Raw genomic sequence first — 14,476 nt, 5'->3', positions numbered from 1 at the left:
TGCTGGGATATGTAGTCCATCCTGGCAGCGCGGGAGGAGCGGGCGGCTCTTCCGGGGGCGGGAGGTCACGGCGTGGAGCGGCGGCGGCTGAGGAGAAGCAGAGCGGGTGGGGAAAGAGACCGGGTGGCTCCGCCATGTCTTATTGCAGGCAAGAAGGTGCGCTCCGAGCGTCCTCCCTGTGTCACCCACCGGGGCCGGGCCGGGGCGAGGCGGGGTGGCTGCCCGCGAGGGGAAGGCGCAGCCTGAGGGGAGAAGAGGCGCGAGTGGCGGTGGGAGGGCTGCGGGCCCCGCTCGCCTCACGGCAGGCGGGTGTGGAGCAGCCCGGCCAGGGCTGAGCCTGAACGCACCCGGGGTGCCGGGTTTAGCTGGGGAGAAGCTCCGGCCAGCCGGGTTTAAGTAGCCAGAGGTGGGGGATTGCACCACTTTAAGGAAAACGGTATTTATGGGCAGTCTGAGCAGAGAACCAGCTTTACTTTTCTGTATCCCTACAAGGTATTCCGTTGTACCGGTTGGGGTATTTATGAGGCTCGGCCGCTTTATATCCTGGAGGCATACTCCACACACCGCCACCCTCTTAAGTAACGCAAAGTGACTAAGCGGAAGGTTTCAAACTCGATAAAAGGCATTCTGTAGTTCTAACTGCTATTTTGAAGCTGTAAACTCTGGCAGACGGAATGTTGCTTATGAATGTTGGTGAGGGACTTGTAACCGATGGACCTTCATGGGGGTGTTCATTGATGAGAAACCTGGCGTGAGCCGGCAATGCCCGCTCACAGCCCAGAAGGCAAACCATATCCTGGGCTGCATCAAAAAAAAGCCTGACCAGTAGGGCAGGGAAGTGATTCTCCACCTCTACTCTGCTCTCGTGAGACCCCACGTGGAGTGCTGTGTCCAGTTCTGGAATCCTCAAGATAAGAAGGCTATGGAATGGTTGGAACAGGTGCAGAGGAGGCTACGAAGGTGATCCGAGGGCTGGAGCACCTCTGCTATGAGGACAAGCTGAGAGAGCTGGGGTTGTTCAGCCTGGAGAAGAGAAGGCTCCGGGAAGACCTTACAGCAGCCATCCAGTACAGGAAGTGGGCTACAAGAAAGCTGGGGAGGGACTTTTTACAAAGGCATGTAGTGATAGGACAAGGGGAAATGGCTTTAAATTGTAGGGGGGAAGATTTAGATTAGGCATTAGGAAGAAATTCTTCGCTATGAGGGTGGTGAGGCACTGGCACAAGTTGCCCAGGGAAGTTGTCCATGTCTCCTCCCTGGAAGTGTTCGGGTTGGATGGGGCCTTGAGCAGCCTGGTCCAGTGGGAGGCATCCCTGCCCATGTCAGGAAGGTTGGAATTAGATGACCTTTAAGGTACTTTCCAACCCGAACCATTCTATGATTCATGAGGCTTGACAGTTTTGTATCCTGAGGGATATATTCCACTCACCACTACGCCCTTAAGTAATGCAGAGTGACTAAATGTAAAGTTTCGAACTAGAAAAAAAAGCCATTTTGTACTTCTGAATGCCATTTTGAAGTCATAAACTTTGGTACACTGTTGCTTATGAACTGTGGTGAGGGACTTGTAACCTATGGGACCTTCATGCTTTTAATTTACTTATTTTTACAACATCTTGGATTTTTGCAAGATCTGTAAGTTGCCTTATGGCTTCCTACCAAATCCTACAGTGGCAGGGGTTAAAGTTCATGTATTTCTAGTTCCTTTTATGTAAGAAATGACCTGGACATTCTACATTGTGAAGTTCACTGGAGTACAATGCAGGGTCTACAGAAAACCTTCAGTTTTATAAACGGTTTAGATTTATCAGTTTCTCACGTATGTTTAAATGTATACTAGTTACTGAGCAAAGTAAAGGGAGTTACTGAACATCTTGTTGAGGTCACATTGAAGGGCATGAAAACGCTAATTTCTCGTGTGCCGACTCTACTGTAGTGGCCTTAATGAATTTGGAGAAGGAAAGGAAGTTCTTGGGAAACTTTGGAATTTCATCTCCACTCACTAAATACTCGGTTATGCATTCCAAAGAGCTTCAACTGGCTTTTCTATTCTGCTTTTCTGTGTGCCTCATGGTGTTTTTTGCAGTTTTGCAGAGTTGTTTTGAAATCTCTACTCAGGCTTCCAGCCAAGCTTCTACCTACCCTGCTGCAGAATTTCTTTATTAAATCAAGAAAGGCACAAGGAAGCATGCTGTGTTGTTTATCTGACCTTGCTAACATTCACAGCACCTTTCAGTAACATTGGTCCTACACTGCTAAGGTGCTCTTTGGTGTTTAGTTCAGATAATTATTGTAAAACATTACATGAGTCTTTAATGAAGAGTCGTATTATTATTAAGTATTGTATTGAACAGCTTAGTATAGGGTTTTTTTCAGTCTTCCTTTTTTTGTCTAACCCCTTCATCTAAGTTAGTCCTTGTGACAGAGTGGTTTGAGCTTGTTTTGAAACAGCTTTTTGCTTTACAGGTCATTGAACTGTACTGTGATCTGTTGCTGTTGCAGTATGTTGCTGTGAAAATTGGAACTGTAGAGAAATAGAATTTCAGTTGTGTATGTGTTCCTCTGAACCAACAGCTGTTCTTGATAAGTGCAGCAAAATTAACTCACTATTAACATTAATGCATCCCATTGACTATCTTATTACTTTGTGGTGTTCAGTGGCTTTGTAAGTGGCTCCTTCCGTCTCTTTTTTCTCTGAACTTTTGCTTGCTATTTCCTATGTCTAGGAAAAGACAGAATTATATTTGCAACCAAGGAGGACCATGAGACACCAAGCAGTGCCGAGCTGGTTGCAGATGACCCAGATGACCCTTATGAAGAACAAGGTCAGTACCAGAGTGGAAGTAAGGAGTCATACGTCAAAGATATCATATTCTAACTATCTTGAAGTACAAGAACAAAAAAAAAAGTTGTATGACATAGGAAAAAAATATTCATTCATTTTTAAAGACTGAGGACAGCTGGTTATTCGGTAGACAAACACCCGAACTCTTAGCAGTTTTAACTTCCAAATTAAGACATCACAAATGACACTCATTTCCTTACAGTGGGTTTTTTCTATACGTCTGGTGATTTTTCAAAGTGGCCTGTTCAAATACATCAGTTGATGGCTTATAGTTTTGGTTAGTAGTCAGAGATATCTAGAAAAAGACTTTTCCTTCCTTCCTTGCTTCCTTCCTTGCTTCCTTCCTTGCTTCCTTCCTTGCTTCCTTCCTTGCTTCCTTCCTTGCTTCCTTCCTTGCTTGCTTCCTTCCTTCCTGTTTGCCTAATTTGGTGACTTTGACTATCCGATTTAACATAAATTACATCTGACTAATCTTGTACTATACTAGTAGTAATATCTTTCAATGGCACATGACAGGTAAGTTCAAATTACTCATTTTTCAGCTGTAGCCGTCTTGCCTAGAAAAGCTGCACGTTAAAGTTTTCAGTAAAGACTACAGTTCTTATATGAAGTAGGTCTAACCTACAGGTGGAGATTTAAGAGAGCAGAATGTTTCAGAGATCAAGACTTGTAATAATCTTATTGCACAGAGCATATCCTATGTTATTTCTAATGGGTAGGTGGAATAATCTTCCTGTCATGATGATTAAATAAATTTTGCCCTAGGTTAATAATTTGTCGTGAACATCTGTGAATTTGGGTTAATTTTTTTTCGAATTGCCTTTATGCTTACAGCTCTTTTAGCTTCTTCACTTTGTGTGAAGTGATCTCTTTGCTTTCAACTCAGCTGAAATTGAATTGCTTCATCCACTTTGAAATTTTGTTAGGAAGTAAAATTTATGCGAATGGCTCTATGACCTTTAGAGGGCAGTGTTTAAGCACAATTCAGCAGCTGGAGCACACAGGGTTTCTTGGTTAGCTGATACTGTGTGTAGTTTGAACTGTATCTTCCTATGTCATGAAAATTAATTTTTCCATGCATAGATTTGTGTTAAAATGATTTTGCATTTACTTGCCTAGTTTGGCTTCATTACAACTGTCTGTAGTCAGTATATATCTAAAAGTTTATCTCATCAGCAGTGATTAGTCTGTTCAGTTTTATAATTACCCAAATGAGAACAAAGAGAGAATTTCAATTTTGGAAAAATGTGTAAAAACTGCAGTTTAGTACCTAGCATTTAGGAATTCTTCTACCTCATATTTTCAGGAAAGTTCTTTCGCTGGCTGAGACCCAATACTCAAATTGCCTATTTGGTGGAAACAATTTGTGCTTTGGGATTTGTCATCATCTTCACTATGGGGCTGGTGCTTCACCCCTGGAGATTTCAAATAGAGACCCTGCAGGCAGTAAAATCTGTGTGGCACTTCTATCTATTGCTGCTTTGACCAAGATGGAAGCTACAGATGATTCATGTAAAGTTGTTCATCCTTAGGTGGAAAACAGTGTTTGAAGAGAGCTTATTTTTAGGAGTATTTGCTCCTGTCAGTATGCCACGTGGAAGTGAAACAAAATCAGAGTTTTTAACTCCTGTCTTACGAAAATTTAAAATCCATTATTGGTTGAGTGAAGAGTTAATGGCCCCTAATGATCAGATGGTGGAATTAAGTTCCCCATTCCTTTTCTGTGGCCTGTGGCTTTCTGTTTCCTCTAAAAAAAAAAAAAAATGGAGACTGCTTGCAAAATAAAGCTAAGAAAGATACTTTTTCTAGATATCACATCTGGAGAGCATACAAACCCTTGGAGATTGTATTGTTCACTGAACCGTTAACTCACATTGTGTGATAGACAGCTAAACAAAGCGGCTTGCTGTTTAGCTAGGTAAAGTAATGTATGCAGTCTGTATTTATGTTACGTGTGGCTGTTTAACGTTCACCTGTCTTCTTTCTTATAATCAGCCATGGTCTTTGATGATAATTAAATATTCTGTTAGTAAGAGGTGTCTGTCTAGCAACAGCTTGTGGATGCATATTGGTCCTATAACTAAGCATCTATTTTTGACACAGCCTTTTAAGAGGAAAAGGAAGGATGTTTGTCTCAGATCTAGTCTAACAGACACACTACAAAGGCTTGGAAAGTGAACGTAGAAAACTATTTTCTTGGTACCTCTAAAGAGGATTCTCTTCCTTCTATCTCTTGCCCCACCCCTCCACCCAAGTTATTCTTTTTGTGCTTATACACATAGCACAAGTATATGGTCTTGTGCCATATATTTGGGTAATAAACTAGTTAAAATTAAAAGAGCCACTTCCTCCTTATGTAAATGCCATCTTCATTGATTCCTCTTACGTGTATTTTGCTGGGCATGGAAAGGCATGGAGAGGAGCAGAGGTGGTGGGTTTTTTCCTAGCAATCCAGAACGCTAGATCACTTGCTTCCTAAACTCTAGAGCAAGGAAGAAAATGGAGAAAGCCAAAAGACTCTATAAACTCTATGTAAATCTACTAATAAGTTGGGATTGGGTTTTTTGTTGGTTTTTTTTTATTCTTTCCTTAACGTGTGGTAAGTTACTGGCACGTTTTAAGAGTTCTCTGAAAACTTCCCGCTTGAACTATCTCAGGCTACAACACATCAGATCAAAACAGAGAAACAGTTGTTTTATTGCAGAATGTAGCTGCATCTAATGGAAGTGAAATTTTTGGGAAGGAAAGACATATGGGCAAAATGTTTTGGAATAGGTTGAAGTGCAGAAGCTCTGGCTCGTGTGGTTTTTATTTAAATGAAAGTTGGAAAGGCTTTGCTACACAAAGTTACATGCAGGCTTTTCTAGTTAGGCTTCTACTTTGAATAGAAGACTTGGTTTCCAGTGTTCGACTTCTGTGGCATGATTAACTATAATGGCTCTTTTCATCTTTCCTGCTGTGCCGTACGCAGAACAGTCATATCTGGGAAATAACCATTTTGTTATATAGATGTACCATAATCTGTATTGTTTTCTAATACAGCTGAAAATTCTGTATGAGAGGTAGTTTTTTTTTTTTTGTAGGGGCCTTTTTCATACTTAAAGTAAACATGTAGCTTGGTATTCTTGGGTAGTTCTCATTTTGGTTCAGGCTTTAACAGACGTTACTTTTTGAGCCATCTACTTTAGTCAGTGGATCACTCAGGAAAACTGGTGCTCTGTTTCCCTTGGGAGAAAATAAAGTTTTATAGAAGTATGTTTTACTTCTATCAGTCATGAGATTTAGTTAGTTAGTTGTATCAGTTACAAGATGTTGGTAGACAAAGTGTTAGTGGCTCACTTTAAGCCAAAAACATTGAAAGTAATGAAGCCACGTTGAACAGGAAGGCAGACAAACCAGCATAGGTTCATTATGTTAGCATTTCATACTGCAGTGTATCTCGAAGTTCACTGTATGTGCCTTTTAACAGCTGTGGCTGATGGAAACAAGAATCTCTTTGCAGTGGTTTTGGAATAGTACTCTCACTGTAAATTTTGTTTCTGGTTTCAAGTGTTGCAGATGGAAGAATTTAAATGTGAAAGATCTCAAGTTTTCATTGAGATCTTTGCTCCCATCAGTTAAACTAATTTCTTGTTTTATTAGGCTTACATGAAGGTGGCACTGGTGAGTTTTATGCATGAAAAGTAATTTTTATTAGCATTAGTGTTGTGATAGGAGAGTTGGCTAAAGGTGCTTCAGAATAGCACCTCAAACACAGGTTGTTGCTGTCCTCTCCCTTCTCTGTTTTTCCAAACTTGTCACCATGATCTTATTTTAGGGACAGTTTTGAAATGGTTTTCACAGAGGACTGATGAAGCAAACCCCCTGATTCTTTTAAAAAAGAACCTGATGAATGATCAGATGTAAAGGATTATTTTTATGACTGTTGATGTCCTTTTCAATCCTGCTTCCTCTATGTCTGTGTATTACATTTTGGATCATTGGCAGATGTTATTTGAATGTTTGTCATATAACAGGGAAGAAACTGTTCTCAGAACAACTGTGGGACTTCATTACAGCAAGTACAAAGACAAGTGTTGACACAAGTGCAGAGGGGCCTGCCTTCATCCATGATATTAACAGATCCCATCAGCTAAGAGAGATTAGGTTGTGTGATGTCAGCAGTTAATGCTAATGCAAGCCTTGATCTGCTATGATGTAAACAGGGTTGTGTTTTCTTCTCCAAGCACAAGTTCAAGTAGATTATGACCCACAGAGTCAGTGAGGTTCAGGCTGCATTTGTTTAATTCAATTTTAATTAAAAACAGAATCCTGTCTATTGCAGACTTGCAATTCAGGGAGAGCAATTGATGAAATCTGTTTAGTTTTTAATTGTGTTCTAAGCTAGCTGATACACTCTGTCATTGAAGTGTGCATTCTGCTGTAATTATCAGTGCAGAAATGCTTGCCTTACTCATCTGGGTTTTTTGGTTTTATTTTTAAAGCATTCTTTCTGTGTAAAGAACATCCAAAGCATGCTGGTTTGGTGATCAAATAAGTGCAAAACAATGCTGAGGTATACAAAAATGTGTTGTTTATAGGATAACTCTTACATTGTTGTTAAAATATGCATGCATACAAGGCAGTTCAGTTCTAAAAGGAACGGTTTATTTTAAGACAATTATTTTGCAAGTAATTTTATAGCTGTGGTGTCTTCAGGACCCTTTCAGAACTCTTCATGTATTTTTTCTTTTTGAAGTATTAGGAAAAATGACTGTTCGAAATGACTTCTTGATTTTGGTGAGGAAGAACGTAGGACTCAAAATCTAGTTTACAAGACAAGCCTTATTTCTTTTACACTCTATGATCAATATCTTTCTGCTTTGTCATCCTTGGCAATAAGGAATCTGGCAGCAGCCATCTACTTCCTCGTTTCAGAAGGTCTGCTTTTCTTCCAGGCATCTGGAGATGCCACGATGCATAGTACTAGGCATATCGTCTCAGTACAGTGATGATTACACATATTTTGCAAAACTATCTCGCTAAATAAAGCATGATGATCTATGAAAAATGACAGTATTACTGTAATTGACTAAATCACGCCAAGGAGACTTTCTCTAATGAAAGGGAGGCTGATCAACACTGAGATTTGACCGGCACAGTGTGATTTTTCTGCTGAACTGAAAATTGATTGAGTTGGAGCATGTCATTGAAGAACTGCATATCAGAGTGAAATTTTCCTTTCATTCCTTTTAATATAGCAATAAATATGATTCAGCTTCTTTTGCTGTACTGATGCATAAGATTCATAATGTTGTGTCCAAGGACAAGTGGGAGTGAAACATAGGTCTGGAATTTTATGATCCCACAGGACAAAGACAATAAGTAGGCATACTGAATTCTGTAGAATATTATAGGTAACATCAAGTTACATCAGGCACTAAATATAACTTTATGTTTGCATCAAAATTAATGCAACTTTATTCTCTGACAATGGTGTTTTCATACCTGCTTCTAAAGGGAAAGTATGTAAACTTTAGTATGTAAACTTTAGGTTTATGCACGTGCTGTTGGCTTCTACAGAAACTCAGTCTGGCCATGAAGTTAGGGAAGTCTGGTAGGGAGTGGAGAAGAAACCAGCTTGCATCACAGCACAGTATTTCTTTTGTTCGTTGTAGATGAACATAGCTACACGTGTATTCACACAAAGTACAGAAAGGGAATGGAGCTCTGTTGCTCTAAAGCAATTTATTAGAGACTCTAGAAGCCCACACGACCAAGTGCATAATTTTAAGGCTTGCATGTTCTGCTGACAGAGTCTGGCAAGTGAGTCGACTTAACTATGATCTGTTTTGCAGTTAGAATATTCTCAGAGGTCTGTAGTCCAAGGAGAAAGACTTAATTAGAGCATGGATATAGAACTAATCTCATTTGTGCCCAGTAAAGGATGATACAGATCAGAAACAAATAGACTGGCCAGGAAGGGAAAGGTCTTTCACACTCTTGAAGCTACAGAACTAATACAGTGTTGGTAGTACTTCAGCTTACACCTGCAATCCAGCAGCTTTCACAAATTGAAATCAGTTTTTGGAAGGAGCACTTAACTTTTCTTCTCTCTTGTTTGTTCAGGATTGATATTGCCCAATGGAGATATCAATTGGAATTGCCCATGTCTGGGCGGAATGGCTAGTGGTCCCTGTGGGGAACAGTTCAAGTCAGCCTTTTCTTGTTTCCACTATAGCACAGAAGAAATAAAGGGATCAGACTGTGTGGACCAATTCCGTGCCATGCAGGAATGCATGCAAAAATACCCAGATCTTTACCCTCAAGAGGATGAAATTGAAGAAACAGAGAAGTCAAGCGAAGACTTGGAAGCTACTCCTATGGAGGCTCCTGCTGCCAAAGTGGAGAAAGGATCTAGCTAATGAAGATGCAAGGAGGCTGTTGTCTCCATTTCTCATTTTCAGAGACATGGACTTTTGCAGTATGTCTGTCTTTTGAATCATCAAGGAATGTTTCACCATTGTTCTATACACTGTATCATAGTGAATAATTTATTGCTGAAGGAGAAATCTCAGTGCTACAGCCATGCAAATAGATACTGAAAAAAGAACGAGTGTGTTATGTATTGTATAACCCTCTATTTGACACAGTCACTACTTCAACAGCTGGGTTCTGCCCTCAAGTTCTTCTTGAGCTGTCTTCAAGTATCTATAGCTTTCAAGTATAATTCCACTAGTACACCGGGTCTTGTCTTCATTTCAGTATGTTTTGATCAATAGCTGATCAATTGCTTTTCTGTTCTATTAATAGAAATTGCATTAAATGAGTGTTTTTTCCTGAAAGATTTTTTTTTGCCAGAGTGATACAGAACATTGAAAATGGCCTAAATCTAAAATTTGTAAACTAATTTCAAAATGGTCTTGTTAGATTATGGTTACATTTTATTACTAACATCAGATAAGGTCTGCCAGAAGAAATGTTGAAATGTGTGCCTCCTCTGATTTAATTTTCTTACTGTGATGGCTTTTGCATTTTTAAGAACGGTGTGTTATACAACAGTCGATAAGGACAAATGGAATGCATGCTGGTCACTGGCTTTTTTATGTTTGCTCTGAAACCACAGGTTTTGGGTTCCTTTAGTTTAGTACCTGCTCCTTCAGTGTATAGACAGGCTTTTGTAAAATACTTCAATAATAAAATGAAATTGTTACCTGGTGTAATGATCTCAAAACAGATACTGTGACTTAAGTACATATTAAAAAGCAAATACTTTTTACCTTCATTGAAAGCTGTTTCTTTGTGGTGTGGTTTTTTTTTTTGTTAACACTGCTTGGATTTGAGGTACTCTTCTGCATTGTAAGCAGACTTTGAATCCATTTGTGAGTTGTAAAGATCAGTTGCTCCAGCTTGTCAGATTTTTATTCTTGTCCCATTCTTTTCTCCCCAGCCCCAGGCAGTAAGGCATAAAAAATGTAAAGCATTTTCAGTACTATAGTAGGTTGTGGATCATGAACCAGCACTACAAAGGACCTCAGCTATTGAAATATTCAAAAATTACTTTAGAGGTGCAAATAATTTAGTAGTGATTCACGCTAGTTTAATACTTGTGGGTAAAGGGAATGCTACATTGTTTTTCTTCCCTAACAAAATGTAGACTGTGAGAATTGTATTGCAAAATAAATTGTACTTGTGGCTTCAGTAACTGGTCATTGCAGGGCTGTTTGGTTTTTTTTTCCTCTCCGTGTATGTTGGTTATCTTAACCAAAGTATAAAATGTTGCAGTGGCAATAACGTAACCCAGTAAATCTAGTAATGTTTAAACACTTGCCTGTGTCTGTGAGCAGCAGTCTTCAGTGCTCCGCAGCCTTACTTCCGTATAACGTTTTGGTATCTTGTGGTTTGCATAAGTTATTTCAAGGCTAGTGATGATGCTTGTGAGTGTTTGAGGGAACTTTCTGTTAAATTTTACAGTGTGTTTGTGCTGTTTATATTTCAGTACAGCTGTTGGATTGTCAAAAAAGATGGTAGGCAATTAAGTGGCTAACAACTACTGGGTTCTGAGGGCATGGATAACAGCTACTCGCAGCATCTCTTTGCTTTTAAAAGAAACAAAGTGTGACAGAGCTTCTCAGTGTGACTTTCAGGCCTAGGAAAACAAATGCCAAGTTAACCTGAGTACATGGGCACAAAAGCGACAGTGATAAACCTTGGCATGTAGGCAGTTGGACCATGAAAATGAAATCTTAGGCAATCAGATAAACACTGGGCACCAAATACAACAAAAACATCACATGCACCCAAGCTTTTGGTTGTTCAAATGGAAATCCAATGCATTACTTGTGAAGAAGCAAGAGCTGTCTGTGAAGGAGTGCTCTGTTCTAAGAACAGTTTGCCTCCTATTTTTTTCTGCTGTGCTTTTCTTTCCCACGTTGCCTCAGTGCTCTACAGGCAATGCTCTATTTCTAGCATCTGCGCACAACACAAAATGCAAGAGTCCTGATCTTGCAGTAGCGGTAGAACTGAACCTAATAGTGTCATGGGGAACTTGTTCCTGCAGTTGGATTTAAGCTTGGACCAGTGGAGCATGTGTTCCATCTCCTGATAAAGATTGCCAATAAAACTTGTAAGTTATAGGTATAAATGTTTTATCATAAAATATACCCTAAAATGTAATTACTGAAAAGCAGTTAAAATTAGATAAAATTGCGTTTTCAGAATGTGTTGAAAAGTTGCTCGTTACTTTTTATTCTGCTTTTCTCTGCAGCTACCTGTATTTCAAAGACCTAATTTTAGCTTGTGTTTAGTAACTTCCCTGCAGTGCTGACCTTGCTTCAGGGTGAAAATGACCTTTTTTTGTGTCTTCCCTGCAACAGGAATGATGTACGCAACAGTGTCTGGAGGGAGATGTTTATCTTGCAGTTTATTCTAAGGATCATTAGATCTGGGGATCTGGCAGGGCTGTGCTGGAAACAAGATCTATATCCCATGCAGTTCTTATTGAGAATGTCCTTGTTAAACCTTACAGTGATGTCGCCTGTTCATCTAAGGCACTTATCTGATCACACGTCAATGGATCTCTTTGAGGACAGTTTTTACTTAAATAGGTAGAACCTACTTTCTTATTCCTAGGAAAGAAAAAAAGGATATTATATGCTGCTTAGACTCTTGTTTTACTTCTCATTAAAATTCTAGCAGTATTAGCGTGGGACAGTGTAGAGAAGGCACCGGCAGTCATTTATTCTTAATCAGCTGTATTCATTGGATGTGACTTCATTTTGTTGAACAGCACCAGCGTGTCTGCAGTTGTTTTCAAACTGTTTTTAACCCCTCGGAAGCTGATATTTTGTTAGTGATACTGAAAACTTGTGAGAAGACCCACTCAGTAGAGGAAGAGAGGAGAAGGTTCATCAACAATTGTAATACTAGTGTTATAATTCCTTCCTGGTAATGCAAGATCGAATCAAATATGGTTCATGGATCACTGTTAAGTTCAAGACTTATGGATCCATAGCAGAGCATGGAAGAATCAGCAGCTTATCTTTCTCAAATGTTAATGTATCTTGATACTATGAATGCCAAGAAATAGGTCAAAGACTGCTAAAATACTGTAATATTAGTAAATGTAAACCATGGAACAGCCTTTTCACACATTCAGATCCACTACAAGTAGCCCTGTATAACACACTGAAACGCTTGGAATACTGCTTAATTTTCTGCCATTGGCTAAGCTAATTGAAATTATTAGATATTATCCTGCTTGTGTAGAGTGCAGAGTTTTCTGCTTGATATACAAAACCCCCTCTTTTTCTATTGCAAGGAAGACAAATGTAGGTGAAAGTGGTGTCACGAGTAGAGTGTATGGCCATGACTGACTGATGTAGGGCTGTGATTTTCTCCTCTTACTGACTTTACTTTCCTCAAGAATCCTTAGACTTTCCTTTTATTTCCTCTTTTTGTGTGTGTTTCCTCCAGTGAATTCCATGTTATTAGCATAAACTAATGGTTTTGGGTGGTGGGAGGTAGTTTGGGGTTTGGTTTTTTTACAAATAGCATATTGCAACTTGATATTGATAGATCTGTGAGCAGACAGCTCATGAAGGCCCTGTCACAGCCAAAACAAAGAGCACAGGAAGATTTGTAGTGACTGCACATTGCAGATTAACCCAGATGCCGCAACAATGATGTGAAGGGTAAGTGAACATAGGATTTGCTGTACCAGATCTGATGACGGGTCCAGCTGGCTTGTTTGTCTGTCAGTGGAACAAGTTCCTTATGCTTCCTAAGAAGGTGAAAGCATCCCCTCATATGCAGTTATTCACTTCATGGAGTGCTGTGTGTGGGAGAGGGGTTTTTGATTTATTCATATGTGGTTTCTGACCTTTTTCTTACTGTTAGGAGGAGTGTGTTGCTACTGCTACCCTTTTCCTTTTGCTTCTATTTTGTCCCCTTCTCATATGCACCCAAATACTCGTATTGATTCCTTTGAATATTGACTGTTCCCTTACCTGGTCCAAGGGACCATCTCTTCTTCCCTCTTGCAACATAAAGAATCAAAACTAATGAACTAGATTGGATCCACCTGATATTCTTCCACTTTGGCCCTGCGTTTAACAAGCGAAGGTTGGCAGAATTGGATAGTTGGATGCCACGCTTGTAGTTAGCATTTCCCATGCTGTGTGTGAAACTGCTGATTTAGAATAAGTCCAGCTGATAACCATTATCTTTTCATATTGGGAATGTGTACAGATGTTATTAATGGGTGTTACCTGCACAGTTAACAATTGAAATATCCCCAGTGCTTGTGATTTTTCTTACAAAACCATGTTACAATTGAATTGCAGTTAATATTTTCAGACCTAGGCTTATTTGTTCCAAATGCAGAAGAGCCAAGGGCCTGAGAGTCTAGGCTGGCAGATCTCATACGGTACGCTATCCCATGCTGGCCTGTTGTTACTTGTCATGAAAGCACTACACCTGACATAAAGCTGTTATCTAGTACCAATGCAAAGGGACAGTCCACTGCATCAAAAATCTCTTTTAAGACTCAGACCTGTGTGTGTGCAAGTGGTATGGCATAATGTTTCTCATCACTAAGCTGCATGACAAGAACATGAATATTACATCATGAAAGAGTGAAGAATGAAGACTGGGTCTTAGGGGTACAGTTTTCTCAGTAGAAGTATATATGTAAGGTAAGAACTTGTACAGTGCCCTGAAGAGTAAGTGCAACTATGATGTAGAGTTGCAAGGATAGGTCGCTGTAGTAGACTGGCTTGGTTTTAAGTATGGAGATTGACATGAGCAGATTTTATCGACCGAAGTTCTGAGCATTTATTGGTAAGGCATCTTCTGTCTACCTGTCATGCATTTGTTTTTGTGCCTTGTGTTCCACAAATCAACTCTCTGTAAAGGAGCAGTTTAGGACCTGTTAAGTATTTTTTAGACCTCATTAGACTTCAAACCAGTAAAACTTCATGTTTATATTTCTTAGGGGAATTAAGCACCTGCCAAGTACCTACATGTAAGATTTTGCAGGATTGTGTTTTGATCAGTTATTGAATTAACATGCCATTTACATAAATTAACTGAACCTGTTTTTGTTTCTAATCTGCATGTGTTCTCATACCAAATGTAATTTCTTTTTTTTTT

At 39.6% G+C, this 14,476-nt stretch overlaps 1 protein-coding gene across 1 annotated transcript; it reads left to right on the top strand.

The window, feature by feature from the left end:
* The first annotated feature begins 27 nt into the window (after positions 1-27).
* On the top strand, positions 28-10,538 carry CHCHD4 (coiled-coil-helix-coiled-coil-helix domain containing 4). The gene is made up of 3 exons (XM_009570885.2): positions 28-156; positions 2,727-2,825; positions 8,954-10,538. The coding sequence occupies exons 1-3, from the start codon at positions 135-137 to the stop codon at positions 9,247-9,249; spliced, it is 417 nt and encodes a 138-aa protein (XP_009569180.2). The 5' UTR covers positions 28-134; the 3' UTR covers positions 9,250-10,538.
* Positions 10,539-14,476: the final 3,938 nt, after the last annotated feature.

Source organism: Cuculus canorus, chromosome 11, assembly GCF_017976375.1.
Source record: "Cuculus canorus isolate bCucCan1 chromosome 11, bCucCan1.pri, whole genome shotgun sequence".
Taxonomy (NCBI): domain Eukaryota; kingdom Metazoa; phylum Chordata; class Aves; order Cuculiformes; family Cuculidae; genus Cuculus; species Cuculus canorus.
Note: the sequence above shows the minus strand (reverse complement) of the source record. Positions and strands in the feature narration are given on the sequence as shown.